This window comes from Martes martes, assembly GCF_963455335.1.
Source record: "Martes martes genome assembly, chromosome: 18".
Classification (NCBI taxonomy): Eukaryota; Metazoa; Chordata; class Mammalia; order Carnivora; family Mustelidae; genus Martes; species Martes martes.
In genome coordinates, this window is record NC_137906.1 from 38,420,512 (window position 1) to 38,439,355 (window position 18,844).

General features: G+C 50.6%; 2 protein-coding genes across 9 annotated transcripts in view; one reads left to right on the forward strand and one right to left on the reverse strand.

Annotated features, from left to right (window-relative positions):
- The window catches only part of CLUAP1 (clusterin associated protein 1), a 33,123-nt gene extending 23,069 nt beyond the window's left edge, over positions 1-10,054 (reverse strand). For 3 of the 8 annotated variants that reach the window (XM_080829762.1, XM_080829757.1, XM_080829755.1), the window contains exons 1-5: positions 9,488-9,588; positions 6,539-6,650; positions 5,552-5,636; positions 3,865-4,044; positions 304-399 (exon numbers count right to left, since the gene is read on the reverse strand). In XM_080829762.1, the coding sequence (XP_080685888.1) occupies positions 304-399; positions 3,865-4,044; positions 5,552-5,636; positions 6,539-6,650; positions 9,488-9,509 (495 nt within the window). In that variant the 5' untranslated portion in view covers positions 9,510-9,588. Of the gene's footprint in view, positions 1-303; positions 400-3,864; positions 4,045-5,551; positions 5,637-6,538; positions 6,651-9,487; positions 9,608-9,840 lie in introns of those variants that run through there. The other 5 variants (XM_080829761.1, XM_080829756.1, XM_080829760.1 and 2 more) reach the window with 4 other exon arrangements.
- Positions 10,055-15,025: 4,971 nt separating this feature from the next.
- Positions 15,026-16,509, forward strand: LOC308359086 (uncharacterized protein C16orf90 homolog; the record flags this gene model as incomplete). Its single annotated transcript, XM_080829777.1, has 3 exons — positions 15,026-15,071; positions 15,575-15,928; positions 16,352-16,509. The coding sequence occupies 3 exons, from the start codon at positions 15,026-15,028 to the stop codon at positions 16,507-16,509; spliced, it is 558 nt and encodes a 185-aa protein (XP_080685903.1).
- Between the last annotated feature and the right edge of the window lie 2,335 nt (positions 16,510-18,844).

Sequence of the window (18,844 nt, forward strand, 5' to 3'; positions counted from 1 at the left end):
GGAAGACTGAGCTCCCAGGAAGAACACCAGACTTTGCTAAGTCTGCCACGGGCATGGAGAAAGTTCCAGCAGCATGCTACATAACATGCTACATAACCGCCGCTCCTGAACGAGGAGGGAAAGCTATTAACAACAGACCAGCGGGCACCGGAAGTGGGAACAGCAGCCGACGCCATCGCCTCCCGCAGTCGCCTCATTTCAGCGGGTACAGCGTGATGGAATGGGAAGGCCGGGGAAAAGCAGAATCAGCAAGAAAGCCTGGAAAGAGGCTGAGAAAGTATTTAAGTGTCGAACATGGCTCACCCTCAACTCTACCTCCTTGCCCAGCAGGTCATAGAGGGACGCTCCTCTGGAGGTGATTTCAGAAGCAAGCTGCCTGGCCGCCTTCAAATCTGCAATCTGGAGGGAAAATGTCAAACACAGAAACCTCGGTGACAGGGTTTAGCAGCCATTCAGAAACAACCAGTTTGGGGCGCCTCGGTGGCTCAGCCGGTTCAGCGTCTGCCTTTGGCTCGGGTCACGCAGTCAGGGTCCTGGGACCAAGTCCCTCGTGGGGCTCAGAGGGGAGTGTGCTCCTCCCTCTCCCTCCGCCCCTCACACTGCTCCTGAGCTCTCCCTCTCAAATGAATAAAATCTTAAAACAAAAACAAAAACAAAAAACCAGTTTGTTAGAATTAATCCCCGCCTCCCATCAGGACACCGGACTACTGAGCACGTTTTCCACGAGACCCATATTTCCATCCTGTGGAGAAGCGCTCCCAGGACGTCTGGGTCTCTCTGAAAGTCCAAACCTCAAGTCGAATGTAACCTTTAACCAGGAACCGTAGGAGCGTGAGAGTGACGGGCTTCCTATTTGGACAAGGTCACAACAGGGGACCCCAACAGTAGCAGGGCGACCAGAGGGGAAGCGGAGAGACATTTCCTACCGCAGAACGCTGCTGCCCCCGGCTCTCCGCCTCTGGACGGCCTGGTGCACGGCTGTGGGGGCTCCTGGGAGTTGACCCGCACACAGTCCCGCGGTGGGACCCGCCTCCCTCAGGGGTGGCCGCTACTGCTGTGAAGATGACAGCCTCTAGCCCCGAGCATAAGCTCCTTTCTTAGGAGTCGCAGGTCACCCCACTTCCTTGCATATGGTAACTTTTCCAGAGAACCCAAACATTTCCTTGCTCTGCTCACCCTTCCTCCCTCCAACTCCCACACCAGCAGCAGCAGGTCTCCGTCCGCATTCACAGCTGCCGCCTCCCCCTCCCTTAGTCCTGCAGGGCTCCGCTCCCTCCAGCTCCAGCTCTGCCCACCCAGACCACCTCATAGCAGCAAACATCCCACCTCCTTAGCAGGAGTCTCATCATCTTCCCTGCTTCCTGGCCCCGGAGGCCATCAGAGTTCAGTCCCCTGAACTCCTCTCTACTCGCACCCCCTCCTAAGCTCGTGGCTGTAACAGCTTCTACAACCGGACACCTCATACTGAACGTGATCCAACCAAACTCCCTGCCTTTCCCACCAGGCTTGCTCCTCCCACACTCCCCTCCATTTCAGTAAAGGCAACTTCACCCCTGTAGGTGCTCAGACCAAAAACTCCAGAGCTATGAAGGCTAAAACTGTGTGGACTTGCGACACATGGCCTTTTCCATGTTTCATTATTTAAATTTAAATAAATTTGGAACCTGGTTATTCGGTGACACTAGCTACATGTGGCCAGTAGCTGCTACAGTACGGCATAGACAGAGAACACATCCATCATCACAGAAAGATCTAGCAGACAGGGTAGCTGTAGGATCTTCCTTGCATGGTCTGTTTTCTCTCAACCCACATCCAACCCCACAAGATCCACGCTCAGATTAGGTTCTAACCCCTGGCCACTTCTTTCCACTGAGGAGTCCCGCTCCTCGTTACAAACCTCAGTGTGATTTCTTGGACCTGATCACAGGTGATCACAAAGGCTTTCCCCGGCAGGCCTGCCAGGGGCACCTGCGCCGGGGCTCACCCCAGCTGAGGCACAGCAGGGCACCGCAGGCGCTGAAGGAAGTGGCAGTCAAGGACGCAGGGCCCATGATCCATAAAGTATGTGCGTTCCTAGCCCTGGGGCCTTCGCTCCCAGGTCTCTTCATGGTGGGCTGAGGTGGCCTTCTTGTGGGGGAACTAGGGAGAAAACCTGGGAACACTCTTCCATTCCTAGTCCTCCCCCAACTCAGGGTCATAAAAGTGCAATGGCCACGGTCGCCAAACTGTGGAAAGAACCAAGATGCCCTTCAAGGGACGAATGGATAAGGAAGATGTGGTCCATATACACTATGGAGTATTATGCCTCCATCAGAAAGGATGAACACCCAACTTTTCTATCAACATGGACGGGACTGGAAGAGATTACGCTGAGTGAAGTAAGTCAAGCAGAGAGTCAAGTATCATATGGTCTCACTTACTTGTGGAGCATAAGAAATAACACGGAGGACATGGGGAGATGGAGAGGAGAAGGGAGTTGGGGGAATTGGAGGGGGAGATGAACCATGAGAGACTATGGACTCTGAAAAACAATCTGAGGGTTCTGAAGGGGCAGGGGGTGGGAGGTCGGGTGAGCCTAGTGGTGGGTGTTGTGGAGGGCACGGATTGCATGGAGCACTGGGTGTGGTGCATAAACAACGAATTCTGGTACACTGAAAAGAAATTAAAAAAATAAAAAATTTAAAAAGTGCCAAAGTCTTTTGTTCAGGCCTCCCTCAGAAGACAACCCCTTGAAGGGCGTGCCATCTCCTGGGAGAAAAAGGAACAGTGTGGTGGGAGGGAGGACTGACGCTTCCTCTGCTTTTAGCCCCTTGATCAAACCATCACAGTAAGTGACTGAATACTTAACTTTCATTTTGGCTTGCTGCTTTCATCGAATCCTCTCACGCCTGGCAGCTCAGCTGTCCCCCATCTTAGCTGAGCTCCTGATATCAGCAACCACTCTGTTCTAAGTCACTGACATGTCTGCGTGCACCCTCCTGCCCGCCTCAGTCTGATCTCAACCCAGCAGCCGGAGGGATCCTTTTAATACGAAGTTTCAAATCATGTACCTCTCTGCTCAAAACACCATGATTTTCCACCTCAAAGTCAACCTCTTCACAGTGGCTGTGGAGGCACCACAGGGTGGGGTCTGCCAAAGCCCCCCTCCGAGCTCTCACACTCTATCAACCCGTGTGTATCAAATACACAAAGCACACTTTTGTCAGAGGATACCTTTCCCCCTCCGCTGCACGGCTTGCTCCTTCCCTGCTTCGCATCTCGGCTGAAGACGTCATCCACCCCATCTCCCTGTTGCAGACACGTGCCCGGCCCTGCTTTACCATCCCCCACACACCGATCACCCCTAACCTGCCAATCCTTCTGCCCTGTGGTGTAGTCTGACTCCCCACTGAACCTAACAGAGGATTGCTGTCTTGCTGTTCACGCCGGTATCCTGAGCATCTGAACTGTGCCTGGCATATAGTGGGTTTTCAATAGGTAGTGGATTAATTTGTTGTGACTCCTGTTTGTATCTAACTGTTGATGAGCACAGAACTGACAAACTGCTCTTAGTCAAGGGGTAAGGAATGAAGCGATGACATGAGTGTCTGACATGTTCCGTTTCAGAGTTTAAGAAATACATGGGACGCCTGGGTGGCTCAGTGGGTTAAGCTGCTGCCTTTGGCTCATGATCCCAGGGTCCTGGGATCGGAGTCCCGCATCGGGTTCCTTGCTCAGCAGGGAGCCTGCTTCTCTCGCTGCCTCTGCCTGCCTCTCTGCCTGCTTGTGTGTAGTCTCTCTTTCTCTCTCTCTGGCAAATAAATAAAATCTTAAAAAAAAAAGAAAACACACTGTCCCACACTGGGAGCCTTTCATTGTCCTTACCTTTGAGCCAAGATCAAACTTGAATTTGCTGATGTCCTCCTCCCCTATCTTAGAGCCCTCCAGCCCTTTGGTCTTCATGGCATTATAAAGGACAGAGGTGATCTTCAAAAGCTCTTTCACTGCATACCCATCTGCCTGATAAAGCTTCTTGGTATTGAGTTTTATATGCGCCTTGGTGGCCTATTTTCAGGAAAAAAAAAAAAGTTAGGCCCTTTCCATGTAAAATCTAACTTGAATCCCATGTAGGTAATTTGAAAATCTCTCTTTAACAATAACCTGACTGTATCGAATCAAACTTCCAAGTGACTCAAGCATTGCAAGTGGGTGTATGAACTGATACAATCCTGATAGAGAGCTATTTAGTAACTGACAATAAAATTACAAATCCACCCATCTTTGATGCAGCAATTCCAATCCTAAGAACTTATCCTGGGTTCACTGTCACAAAGTCCTACGTGTAGGCTATTCACTACGGCACAGTTTCATAGAGCAAGAGTTATAAACAATCTAAACACCTGGGGCAGCTGGGTGGCTCAGTCGTTTAAGCGTCTGCCTTTGGCTCAGGTCATGATCTCAGCGTCCTGGGATCGAGCCCCGAATCAGGCTCTCTGCTCAGCAGGGAGCCTGCTTCTCCCTCTCCCGCTCCCCCTGCTTGTGTTCCCTCTCTCACTGTGTCTCTGTCAAATAAATAAACAAAACCTTTGAAACAAAAAACTAAACATCTATCTATATATAAATTACATAAATCATGGTATACTCCTGAAAACAATACTACTCAGGTACAAGACAGAATGAGGAAACTGAATATGTATTCAGAAAGTTCTCCAAAACACACAACTAAGTGAAGAAAGCAGGATTCTAAGCAGTGGTGTACTGTACGCCACCGTTTGTGTAAAAGGCAGGGGAAAGAATGTATACTGTGTTTGCTTCTCTGCGTGTGAAGAAACTCGGAGGACGGAGCTGGGGATGAACTGGGTCAGTGGCAGGCAGGAGAAAAAGTCCTTTTACTCTATACTCTTTCGTAATTAAGAAGAAATTCTGAGGAGCACTTGGGTGTCTCAGTCATTAAGTGTCACCTTCGGTTCAGGTCATGATCCGAGGGTCCTGGGATCGAGCCCTATATTGGGCTCCCTGCTCAGCGGGAAGCCTGCTTCTCTCTCTTTCACTCCCCTGCTTATGTTCTCTCTCTCGCTGTCTCTCTCTCTCTGTCAAATAAATAAAATCTTTAAAAAAAAAAAAAAAGAAAAATTTTGAACCACGATGTGTATTACCTATACTAAACTAACTGAATAGAATTCTTAACAAATAATGAATTAAAAACAAAAACCCAGGGATGCCTGGGTGGCTCAGTGAGTTGAATCCTCTGCCTCTGGCTCAGGGCATGATCCCAGAGTCCTAGGATCGAGCCCCGAATCGGGCTCTCTGCTCAGCAGGGGAGCCTGCTTCCTCCTCTCTCTCTCTCTCTCTCTGTCTCTGCCTGCCTCTCTACCTACTTGTGATCTCTATCTGTCAAATAAATAAATAAAATCTTTAAAAAAACAAACAAACAAACAAAAACCTGCGCTGGGGAAATGCCTCCACAGGAACTTGGTGACCGGATGGGCTTAGAAACATGAAAGCAGCCCCCGTTGGGACTCATCTGTAATATACTTAATATTCCAACTCCCGAAAATAACTGTCAACTAACCAGAAACTGGGCAATTGCTTTAATGAAGAAAACTCGGTCTTGTTCAGTCTCAACATCAGAAGGGATATCGGTCTGAGGTTCATACCTTTCAGAGAGAGAGAAAGAAGACAAGTTAATTAAGTACAAAGTCCACGAAAGAGAAAGTAGAGAAAGAAGGCAGCTGAGAGGATCCGCAACAGCAAGCTCTCTAAGTCCCTGGCTCAGGGAGTAAGAGTGAGAGAGACTTCAAAAGCAGCATAAAATCCCAAACACCTCAGGGAGCGCATCCTCACCTAAGAACAGACTTAAGTGATTACAAAAATCAAATCAGGGGCTCAGCTTACAAAATTAAATCTATCTCAGACCTCCAAGTTTAACTAAAATAATGAGAACTATTACTCTGGCTGAGCAGCCCTTGACCTGGAGCCAAGCGGTTAGCTGAGAAGCAGCGGCGGCGGGAGTTCTGGAGCTCCTGACGCCCCAGCAGGGGTCGGTGCGCTGCAGTCCTTGGTCTCCCCTGCACAGCCTGCAGTCTAAGAAGGGTTTTTACATTTTTAAAGGATTATCACAAACAAAACACATGGAAGATTATGCAACAAAAATCTTATGTAGCCTGCAACACTGAAAATATGTATGAGCTCCTTAAAAAAGTTCGCCCACCCAGAATCATAACGGATCTTCCATACAAATGAAATCTGAATGTGAATGATTTCTACTTCGTTGCGCTTCATTACGTACTTCATTACAGTCATTAGAGTGTGTGCAGAGACCCTGCTCGCTCCCTGACGACAGCGAGAGCGTGAAGAGGAGGCTGGCCCGCCGCTCGCGTCAGCTTCTCCACAGCGCTCCTCGTGCTCAACTGATTTTTAATAGGTTATAAGTGAGTCCTTCAAACTCAGAATTTATTGAATTCTTCCTTCTGCTTCACCACAGTATCCATTTTCAATAGGTGGCTATTGAATAAAATACAGCATTCATTCTTAGACTTTATTAAAGTACACTTCTAACCGTTTCACAAGCCAAAGCAGCACTTCAGACACAAGTCCAAAATTGGGTGTGCGGAAGTTTTCCATCGAGATGTGGCGAGGGTATCCCAAGGCTCTCATCATCTCTGTAAAATCTGTCCAAAGGTAAAATACAGCTCAGTCAGTTCCCCATCCAAGAGCAACTACTTACTTAGATACTTTCCTTGTCTTCCCTCTTTATTCCCAACATACTGACAGTTACAGGACTATTTATCAAGTCTTTAAGAGGGAAAGCAAAAAGGAGATGAACGTGAAAATACATAATCTGCTTCCTGAAAAACATTTAAGTTCAATGGGAGGAAAAAGTGGAAGCTGTATATTATAATGGGGTTGGGGGGGCGCCCAGGTGGCTCAATCAGTTAAGCGTCTGCCTTTGGCTCAGGTCATGATCCCAGGGTCCGGGGATCGAGCCCTACATTGGGCTCCTTGCTCAGCTGGGAGCCCGCTTCTCCCTCTCCCTCTGCCTACTATTCCCCTTGCTTGATCTTTCTCTCCCTCTCTGTCAAATAAATAAATAAAATCTTAAACAAAAAGAGTCTGATATAATAAGGTTTAAGGATTGGCTGTGAATAGAATTTCTCCCTTCGATATGTCATTTCCCCCTTGGATATCCTTCTCTTTACCTCTCAAAATGAGAAATACCGGGTTTATAAAATGTCATAAAGAAAAAAATATGCTAAGGTGCCTGGGTGGCTCAGTCGGTTGAGCAGCGGACTCTTGATTTTGGCTCAGGTCGTGATCTCAGGGTCAAGGGATCAAGCCCTGCACGGCTCCACACTCAGCAGGGAGGGTGCTTCTCTCCTTCTCCCCCCCACACCCCCCCAAACTGTGCTCCTGTACAAGCATCTGTGCATGCTTTATCTCTCTCAATAAAAAAATATATCTTTTTAAAAAAATGTTAAATGTTAACAGCGGTTACATTTAGGGGTGATGGCGGTGGGGCAAAGTTCCCCTCTCTGAGTTATTCCGGAGTTGGCTTTTTAATCTTATTTATTTTTTTTAATCTTTTATTTATTTATTTGAGACAGAGAAAGTGAGCATATAAGCAAGGGGAGACGCAGAGGGAGAAGCAGGCTCCCCACTGATCAGGGAGCCCGTTGTGGGGCCCAATCCCAGGACCCTGCGATCATGATCACCAACTGAGCCACCCAGGCGTCCCAACTTCATTGAATTTAAAGAAATCTTGAAGAACTATACAGAAATATTTAAATTCCTTTTATAAACCAGAACAAGAAACAATCATACTAATACTTGAAGGAGGTTGTGGTGGTCACTACACTTTAAAGCAAAATGAGCAAATGAACACAACAAACATTTTTGTGTTTCCACAACATGCCAGGATCTGTTTTCAGTGCGCTTCTGGCTCTACGGAATGCCTGTTCCTGCTCTTCCTCAAGGTTCAAACGATCTCAACAACATTCGCAAAAAAGCTACCTGGGCACCGGAGGTTAGGCTGGATCTCACCAGGCAAGAGAAGATACGAGCAAAGTAAGAAGCAAGGCCTCGCCACTGTTTTCTGGGAAACGTGAAGAGAGTGATGGTCTATGAAGCAGTTTTCTTCCCACCACACGCCACACACTGCCTAAATACTTCTTCCTATTAAGCCGCAGTAGGGTCCTATTAATTCTGCAAAATGGGGACAATTTCACTATGATTTTTACTGTAAGTTGCACAGATGTATGGCATTCCTTTAAGGCCAAAAAGTTCAGAAATCCCTTTCTTAACACCCTCTTCCAGGCCCAACTGCATTTAATGTCCCCTAGCAGAACCCTGGCCTCAGCCTGCGAAGGAGGAGAAACTTGTCTCTACAACACACTGTCACCAAGAACCTTCAAATCCCAGAGGGCGTAATTCACACCATGATGCTACTAGGGGTGCCAATAAAATGTGACGCCTCTTCCCCTATATTTACATGGCAGAAAAAGAGCGATTCCTAACTGAAATGACTAATCGTTAATGGTGAAATGTTCAGCAATTCGTTAGAAAACGGGCGGTAAAGACACGCCAGATGACACCAACTTGGCAACCACGTGCTACCCCTAAGCAGGTGGACCCAGTTGGCCCAAACGCTTCAGGTTCAGAAAATGCCGGCTCATGGAAAGCAAAGGATTTTGACTCACACAGTCCCACGGCTCCAACAGTGCTTTCCACCCAGTTCTAGCTGCGTGACCTAAAGCAAGCTGCTTGACCTCTCTGTGTCTCCAAGTCTTTCATTGCAGGGATCACTCTACTCACCTCACTGTGCAAGTGAGGACGAAAACAGGGTATTTAGTGTAAAACACCTGGTGTGTAACAGATGCCCCCAAAGTAGTAGTAACCAATTCGGTTATCTCCATCCCACGTTCCCACACTCCCAGCACATCCCCTTTAGGAGGGACGCAGGCTCTGGAAGTGAGATAAACCGAATTCAAACTCCCGCGCCAGACCCCACCGCCTGGGTCCTAGGGCCGAGTTCCCTGCCCTCCCGGCCCGGTTCCTGCTCTCTAAATACAGAATACACAGCGGTTCAGGAGCCCAATAAAGCGATGCACACCCATACACAGGAACTCCCTGGCAGATCGTAAAAACTCAAAACATGCCACCCGCGACGGTCATTCACCAGTCCCCTCGGCGGTTTTGCTCGTTTTTCTGAGCTCTTCACCTAACCCAACTCCAAATCGGTCTCAGCGTTTCCAACACGGTAGCAAGCAGACGCCTGTGGTCACGCAAGTCATCTAAAATTAGACAAAATTAACACTTCGGCTCCACAGCCGCCTAACCACACGCGGCCAGGCGCGCACATAGCACCTCCCGCCAGGTCGGAGCGCTGACAAGGGGCGGGGGCGCTCGGCCTGGGGGGCGGCAGCGGCCAGGGGCTCCCCGGAGCCGCACAGGCCCAAGCGAGGGGGACTCGGGCGCGGACCCCAGGGCACAGGGGGCAGGGCGGCCTTACTGCGGAGTTCGCGGAAAGACATGGTGCTCTTAACCCCAGCAGCCAGGCGTCTGGGCCGCGAGCCCCTCACCGCTCCCAGGTCTCTATGGCAACGCACGGAGGCCTCGACGGCGCGCGGCTCGGGCCAAACAGGACGGGAGGCAAAGCAGCCAGGTCGCGCGCGTGCGCATGCGCAGGGGGCGAGCAGCTGAGGGGTGTCGGGGGACGCCAAAGAAGCCTGACCCGGGTGAGCGGCTGCGCGCCTCGCGACCGCTGGGTCCCCTTCGCACAGTGTGCAGACATACATCTGGCACTGGCGGACACATTCTGAGCACCTACTATGTGCCTAACGCTGTGCTAGGCGCTCTACGTACTGCTTCTTATTTCTTCCTCAACTCCCTAGAATGTACGATAATGTCACGAAGCCGGGTCTCCCTCCTGGGTCCTGTGCCCAGCATCTTCTTCCCCGGCCCGGGTAAATTCGCTGGCTTCGCCGGCAACCGAGGCCCTCGAGAAACGGCAGAGGGATGAAGAGGTGAGGCCGAGGACGTAAGAAGCGAAGACTCAGACTGCCCGCGGGGCGGCGGTAGGCGGCCAGGCGGCCACCGCGCACGCGCAGCTCGCTCTGGCTTCACGACAGGCCAGAAATCAGCCCGAGTCCTCCTTTGCCGGCGATTGTCCTGGCAACGGAGGCTCTTGGGGGCGGGGACGTGACGACGCCGGGGGGAGGGAGGGCGTGGCTGCGGGGGGAGAGCTGCGTGCGGGACGTGGGCTGCTCTGCTGGGGGCTCCCCAGGGAGTCCTCCTTGTCCCGCAGCCACCGTGGGAGGGTGGCGACCGAGAATGGCTCAGGGGAACGAAGTTTGGAGACCCGGAAGGGCAGGCCAAGAGGAGGGACGGCCCCCCGCTGGCCGCCCTCCGCCCTCGCTTGGCGAAGGGACACACAGACAAACGCTTGGACTTAGAGCCACGCGCCCCTGGTCAGGGTGACAAGGGTGGCAGCGCTCTTCCGTGGAGAAGGAATGGTCTTTCATCAAATGGTTTTGGGACAGTTGGAAATCCATATGCAAATAAATGAACCTCCGCCCTTTCCTAAACGTAAAACGTAAAAAACCGTAGGCGTTTTCTTGAAGAAAGCTTAGGAGAAATGTTCTGCGATTATGTTAAGCTAGATTTCCTAAATACACCAGAGATACGATCCTTAGGGAAAAAAAGTTTTGGGGGTCCCTGAGTGGGTCAGTTGGTTAAACGTCTGCCTTGCACTCAGGCCAGGATCCCAGAGTCCTGGAATGGAGCCTCATGTCGGGCTCCCTACTCAGCTGGGAGTTACCTTCTCCCTCTCTTCCCTGCTCTTGCTCTCTCGCGCTCTCTCTCTCAGATAAAGAAAATCTTTTTTTTTTTTTTTTTTTAAATAAGGACATCAGCTTCTCCTTTCTTTTAAATTTTATTTTTTTTTAAAGTTTTAGTTATGTAATTGACACAGAGACACAGCTAGAAAAGGAACACAAGGGGCGCCTGGGTGGCTCAGTGGGTTAAAGCCTCTGCCTTCAGCTCAGGTCATGATCCCAGGGTCTTGGGATCAAGCCCCGCATTAGGCTCTCTGTTCAGCGGGAAGCCTGCTTCCTCCTCTCTCTCTGCCTGCTTCTCTGCCTGCTTGTGATCTCTATCGAATAAATACATAAAATCTTCAAAAAAAAAAAAAAAGTAACTCTTAAAAAAAAAAAAAAAGAAAGAAAAGGAACACAAGCCCGGGGGAGTGGGAGAGGGAGAAGCACGCTTCCCGCTGAGCAGGGAGCCCAATATAGGGCTCGATCCCAGGACCCTCGGATCATGACCTGAACCGAAGGTGACACTTAACGACTGAGCCACCCAGGCGCCCCAATAAAATATTTTTTAAAAAGATTTATTTGAGAGAGACAGAGACAGCGGGGTGGTGGTGGTCAAAAGGAGAAGCAGACTCCCCGCTGACCAGGGAGCCCAATGCGGACACTGGATCGCAGGACTTCAGGATCATGAAGTGTGCGGAAGGCAGTCGCTCAACCGAGCCACACAGGCGCCCCTCAAATAAATAAAATCTTAGTAAAAAATAATTTTTTTAAATTTGACATAGACACAGTGAGAGAGGAAACACAACCAGGGGGAGTGGAAGAGGGAGAACGGAAGTACAAGCAACTAAAAGAAATAACAGATAAAGTGGACCTCATCAAAACTGAAAATGTGGGGCACCTGGGTGACTCAGTGTGTTAAAGCCTCTGGCTTTGGTCATGGTCATGATCTCAGGGTCCTGGGATGGAGCCCCACATCGGGCTCTCTGCTCGGCTTCCTCCTCTCTCTCTGCCTACCCCTCTGCCTACTTGTCTACCTACTCTATCAAGTAAATAAATAAAATATTGGAAAAAAAAAACTGAAAATGTGTGTGCCAGGAAAGACACTATCAAGAAGTGAAAAGACAGCCTACAGAATGGGAGAAAATATTTGTAAATTATGTATCTCGTAAGTGTCCAGAATATATAAAGGACACCTATAAACTCAATAAAAAGGCAACCCAGTTTAAAAATGAATGAAAAACTTAGACGTTTCACTAAAAAAGATATACAAATGGTTAACAAGCACATGAAAAGATGTTCAACATACTTAGTCATTAGGGAAATACAAATCTAAACCACAGATACTATTTCACTCCCACAAGGATAGCTATTAAAAAACTTTTTTAGGGGCACCTGGGTGGCTCAGTTGGTTAGGCAATTGTCTTCAGATCAGTCATGCATGATTCTGGAGTCCCGGGATTGAGTCCCACATCGGGCTCCCTGCTCAGCAGGGAGTCTGCTTCTCCCGCTGACCTCTCTCCTCTCATGCTCTCATTCTCTCTCTCTCTCAAATAAATAAAATCTTTTAAAAACTTTTTTTAAAAAAGGAAAATGACAAGTATTAATAAAAGTGTGGAGGAATTGGAGCTCTTGAACACTACTAGTGGGGATGTAAAATGGTGCAGCCACTATGGAAAACAGTTTGGCAGCTCCTCAAGTAATTAAACACTGAATTACCTTATGACACAATAATTTCACTCCCACCCATACACTGCTAAAAATTGAGAACAGGGTTTGTTTTTTTCTAAGATTTTATTTATTTATTTATTTGAAAGAGAGCAGAAGCAGGAGCAGAGGAAGAGGGGCAAGCAGACTCCCCACTGAGCAGGGAGGACAACATGGGGCTCCATGTTGACACTGGGATCATGACCTGAGCTGTAGGCAGATGCCCAACTGACTGAGCCACACAGGCACCCCAGTATGATTTCATTTATATAAAATTCTAGAAATATGCAAATCTACAGTGACGGAAACCAGAGCAATGTTCCCCTGAGTAGGAATGGGGCACATAAAAACAGGGGTGACAGATTTGTTCTATTTTGATGTAGTTTCTTGAATGTGTATACTTATTAAAATGTATTAAATTGCATGCTTTAAATATGTGCATTTTATCATATGTCAATAAAGCTGTTAAAAAAATAAGATCCTAGGGGCACCTGGGTGGCTCAGTGGGTTAAAGCCTCTGCCTTTGGGTCAGGTCATGATCCCAGGGTCCTGGGATTGAGCCCTGCACCAGGCTCTCTGCTAGGTGGGGAGTCTGCTTCCCACCCACCCTCCCGCTTGCCTCTCTGCCTACTTGTGATCTCTCACAAACAAACAAACAAACAAATTAATTAATTAATTAATTAATTAAAAAAATTAAAAAATTAAGATCCAGGGTGCCCAGCTGGCTCAGTCGGAGAGCATGTGGCTCTTGATCTCAGGGTGGTGAGTTCCAGCACCACACTAGGTGCAGAGATTACTTAATTAACTTAAAAAAATGGAAAACCAAGAGAAGTGGCTCTGGCTCCCGTCTCAGTGCTTCATTTGTGCTCTGCCGATTATAGTGGGTGGTGAGTATAGTGTCATGTAGTTAGCATCACGATCAAGCTATAGAACAGCTCCATCACCCCCAAAATTCTTTTTCACCTAACTCCTCCTGGCAATCACTGATTTTTTGCCTTTCTCTTTTCATCTTATCCAGAATTTTCAGTTTTGATGAGGTCCATTTTATCTATCTTTTCTTTTGTTGCTTGTACTTCGGTTACTGTATCTAAGAAACCACCGCCAAATCCAGGGTCTTGAAGATTTACCCCTATGTTTTCTTTATATAGTTTTATCTCCTGCATTTAGGTCTTTGTTGTATTTTGAGTTAATGTTTGTATATGGCGTGAGGTAGGGGTCCAACTTCCTTCTTTTGGATGTGGCTATCCAGTTGTCCCAGCACCACCTGTTGAAGGGACTATTTTTACCCCACTGAATAGTCTTGGTCCCCTTGTTGAAAATCAATTGACCACAGATGTATGACTTCATTTCTGGACTCTCCTTTCTATTACATTGGTTGAGATGTCGAGTCTTATACCCATTCCACACTGTTTTGGTTATTGTAGCACTAGAGTAAATTTTGCAATCAGGGAAAAGGAGTCTTCCAACTTTTTCTTTTTTGAGATTGTTTTGGTTATTTGGCTTGCAATTCCACACGAATTTTAAGATCAGCTTTCCTGTTTCTGTCTAAAAGACTATTGAGATTCTGATACAGAGTGCACTGAATTTGTAGATCATTTTGGGGAGTGTTGCTGTCTTAACAATGTTAAACCGTCAATCCATGAACAAGGATTTTTGGGGGTATTTTATTTCTGTCAGTCTTTTTTCCTAGCTGTTTTGTAGTTTTCAGTGTTATCTTGTACCTCCTTAAATTTATTCCTGTTTTATTCTTTTTGTTCCTTGCTAGTACATAAAAATACAATTAATTTTTTGTGTGGATCTTATATCCTGTAACTAATGAGCTGAACCTTTTTCTCTCTACTGGTTTTTATCAGTTCAAAGAAGCTTTGTTTTTACATGTGAGCTAATGTTTTCCCTACATGAGAGCATGTTATTTGTGAATGAGGAGAGGTGAAAGTTTAACTTTTGAAGAAACTGTCTCCCAAAGCAGTGATACCACTTTACATTCCCCTCAGCAGTACACGAGAGCTCCGGTTCTTCCACATCCTAATACTTGGTATGACCCACATGATACCCCATCATCTACTTATAGGGCAATGGACAGTGTAATTTCAGAAAAATTAAGTGACTTGCTCAGCTACCCAGAACCACCTCCTCAGCAGGCTCAAAGCACCGGCTCAGATCTCACCAAGTCTGTGTCCCTTAAGCCTCATTTCCCACCCATGGAGGAGCAAACTAAGACCCCAAGAGGTCACCCTGGGAGTGACTTTCCAGCCTGCAAGAGCTGAGTCTATTTTGTGTAGCTTGTCCCAAGTCAGAGGATCAGGGACCTCCCCTAGGGTTCCATCCCCTTTCCTTGCCCTCCACCCACCCTGCTCCAGCCCTGGGCATCATCCCCTCCCAAACTTGGGGGTCCAGGAAGGCTGGGAGTCTTCCGTTTGACATCACAGAGCTGGTTGCCATGGGAGACCTGCAGACCCAGGTGGGGGAGAGCAGAGCCCTGCTGCACAGGAGGCCCAGCCGCTCCTCCCCCACCACGCTGGCCCTCCATGGAAGCCTTGGTCTGTGCGTTCTCTGAGCTGCGCATAAGAGAAGGTGCCGGGCTGCAGGGAGGAGTGGCAGGAGGAGAGATGCACTCCTATCCTGACCTGGGCCCAAAGCCACCAGTGGCCTCAGGGACATGCATGCTTGGGAGAGGGGAATGGCCACTGGTCTAGGCTGTGTGACCCTGGACTGTGTGATCCTGGATCCACTGTGCAATTTCTCTACTGACACCGGAATGCTCTTTCTAGGGTAGTGGGCAAAAAGGGGTGGTAGAAAGGGCTTGAAATCCTGAGAGAGCCCTTTTTGTCACGATCTCAGGCTTCTCAGACCTTCCTGTTGGTTGGGAAAGGGAAGAGGAGTAATGTGTGTGTGTGTGGGGGGGGCTCTTCGTGGGAGGCAGGGGACTGAGCCCATTTGAGGGAAAGGTAGGGTGAGGCTCAGCAAGTCACAGGTGGTGTCCATCACACCAGCTGGTCTTAGAGCATGTGACTGTGTTCTCCCTTCTTGGCTGTTGCGGCCTGCCAGCCACCACCCTCCTGCTCTCCCCTCTGCAGATGCAGTGAGCTGGGCCCGAGGACATCCCAGCCACCCCGACACACCACCCAGCATCTACGAGGGGGGGCTGGGGGCCCAGCAGCAGCAGTGCCCCAGCGCCCAGGGAAGCAAGCCCAAGAACTTCCGGCTGCGCCACCTCCGGGGCCTGGCTCTCTACCTGCCAGGCCACGTGCAGGCTGCCGGCCAGTGTGAGAGCCACTGGCTGGGCCGGCTCATGGCCAGGGGCTGCCTCTCACGGCCTGAGGGCATCGCCTGGCCCCTAGACCTGCCACAGGGGACTCTGGGCGCTGTTAACAGCCATTGCTCAGCCTTTCTGGAAGCTCCAGTGCCCAGGGACAGCTTGGGAAATACAGGTAAGCACCTGTCCGGGTGAGGCAGGGCTGGAGACAAGAGGGAACAACTCAGGGAAGGGTTGGCTGAGGACTCAGGTGGACCGAGATGGGCCCTTCTTCACTCCCAAGGTTCCGGGGTTCCTGTCCCAGCTCTGTACTCAATGAGGGACCTTGGACAGCTCCCCACCATCACCCCTGCTGTCCCCAGCTTCAGTGTGCCCATTTATAAAATGAGGGGGTGGTCAGACAAGGGTCCTTCCAGCTTGAACCATCTGTTTCCTCCTCCTTCCCCCCTCCCTCATGGGCTCTCTTTCAGGAGAATTCCCCCTCCCTTCCTATTTTGAAGAATGCCAGGTTCTGGGGGTTGGGGAGGGGTTTGTAGGATGGCCTGGAGGCCTCCACTTGGGTCCCTCTGAGTGATTTGTCTCTCCCCACTTTCCTCAGCTTCCAGTTCCAGCATGGACCCAGCCAAGGGTGTCCCCTCCCAGCCGGGTCCCTCTGAAGGCTTGGGGCTCAGGCCCAAGAGGTCCTGGGGGGCCTCAGAGGAGTCCACATGTCCCTTATACAAGCGAACCCGCTCTGGGGCTCTGGAGAGACCATAGGGATCTAAGTGCCAAGCCCGGCTGTCCCAGCTGTGGACAGGCGGAAAAGGATGGTTCAGGAGGAGGCAGGAGGGGCTCAGTCCGTACCGGCAGTCGTCCCGCACTGAGACGCCCCAGCAGCTGGCCAGCACCAGAGCCTGGGCCAGCCTCAGGGGGGGGAGGGAGAAGGAAGTCCTGCAGGAGGAACAGAAAAAATAGAAGCCCTTGCAGCCTGCTCCAGCTCAGGTTGGCCACTTGTCCCTGGGAGGCCAGGCTAAGCGGAGATTTAGGCCCCAAGAGGTCGGGGAGCCCGCAGGTCTAATTTCAATAAAAGCCAAGGCCTGCACCTTCTTGTCCATGGGTCTGTCTGTGGCGAGGTCAATGCAGAGAAAGAGCCTCTCGGAGCACCTGCCATCCGTGTTGAGAGCGAACTTCCGGGTTGATGCCAGGGAGGATCCAAGGTGCTGCCGGTGTTGGTTGCGAGGTGAACGTCCTCCTCTGGGGGGGGGAAACTCCTCGAGGTCTTCCTGGATGCACATCTCAACAGACCTAAATGCAAGCCATGCCATCTGGCCGAGGCAGCGGAGGACAAACGAAGCAGGCCGGGTGTAGGGAGGGTGCCGGGGAAGACAGCAAGCTCTCCTACCTGCGTGGAAATGTTGGCCTGAACCCCATGCCACCACTCACAGTCCTTGGTTAGTTCACTGCCCCTTGGGGGACCCCTGGCTGCCCTGTCCCTCCATGCAGGATGGGTACAGTCCTTCTCCCAGGCAGGCTGGTCTCTAGGCACGTGCAATTTGGACTCCTCTGTACCAAGGTGTCTCAACCTCGACTCTGCTGTCATTTGGGTCTGGATCTTTCTGCTGGGGCTGCCGTCCTGTGCATTGTAGGATGTCCCCCAGTGTGACAATCAAGTGTCTCCAGACAGTGTCAATGTCCCCTGGGCAGGGTGTGTGTGTGTGTAGCACAATCACTCTGGTTGAAATCCCCTGTTCTACATCACTAGACCTCAGCCCAGGGGGAAAGGATGGGACGGCCTGGGTTTGTCTCAGCGCCCCTCACCGTGTGGCTGACTTCCAGTCCCAGCAGCCCAGGTCAGCCTTCGGCTGAGCCGGCCCCACCAGGGCCTCCAGGCAGATCAGGTGATGATGCCAAGGACACTCTGGACACCTGGACAGCTAGGTTCCTTTCAGATGGAGAGTAATAATCCCTCAGGCCCCCTCCCAGCCCTTGTACCCTGGTCTCATTTTGGAGGTCCCTGGGACAGCAGACTCTGGAGACTTTGGTCCCTGGAGGGTTTTCAGGTTGTTACAGTGTGGCTGTGGCCACGGGCGGTGGGAGCCTGAGTTGCAGCAGCCAGAGAATAGCCCTAAAAGGAGGCCTGATGAGAGCAGATGTTGAATGCTCCAGCCAGGACTGGGGCAGGGACATAGCCACTCAGCAGGTCCACCGATGAGCCACTGGGGGGATGACAAAAAGGGTGCCTCCTCCCTCTGCCACAACACCTACTGCCTCAGAAGACCAAGGCCGGGTAAGATGAAGACAGGAGCTAGGGAGGCTGTCCCAGGCATTGGGCAGAAATGAGACCTTGCCAGAAGCCACAGTATGTGGTCCCTGTAGACAGTCAGAGGTGTAATCCCCTCACTTTTGGAGGAAGCTGTGGGGCTCAGAGGGGAGCAGAGGCCACTCCACAGTCCAGATCCTGGGACACCCAGGCTGTGGTCAGTGGCCACTGTGGTGGCCTCTAAGGCGTGTGTCCCAGTATCTGGCTCATGGAGTCCCCTTCCCTCCACCTTGAATTGGGACTGGCTCAAGGTCTTGTTTGACCAACAGAACGTGGCAGAAGTGACCTGGTGACACCTGAAGGAGGCCTGGCAGCTTCCATTGTGTGCACTGGGGGAGGCTGGTCCGTCTGGGGGAGGCCACGTGGAGGGAATCACAGCCACAGCCGCAGCCAAGCTCTGGGCCCTCCTGGAGCGATCCCTGGGCCCCAGCCCTTCCGTGGGAGAGACACTGCTGCGGCAGACAAGCTGGATCCAAAGAAAACTCGCTGGGCTGACCTCTACACGGTTCCTCCCTTGACCTCCCGAGACTTCCTTGAAAAACACTGTGAGAGGCAGGCTGAGCTCGAAGCCACTGTCCCAGTGTCCTCGGGCCCAGGAGCTGACGTGAAGGAACATACCAGACCAGCAGACACTCGTGGAAAGGTGCACTGACCACCCTGGGGACACTGTGCCCTTGAAGCCCACTGCGGGGAGGCCGGCCTGGGAAGGCACAGTTGTGTTCAGGGCAAGGCTCAACCACGAGCCCCATCCTCCCGGGGGCAGGCTGACAGTCGGCCACACAGCCGGGCAAG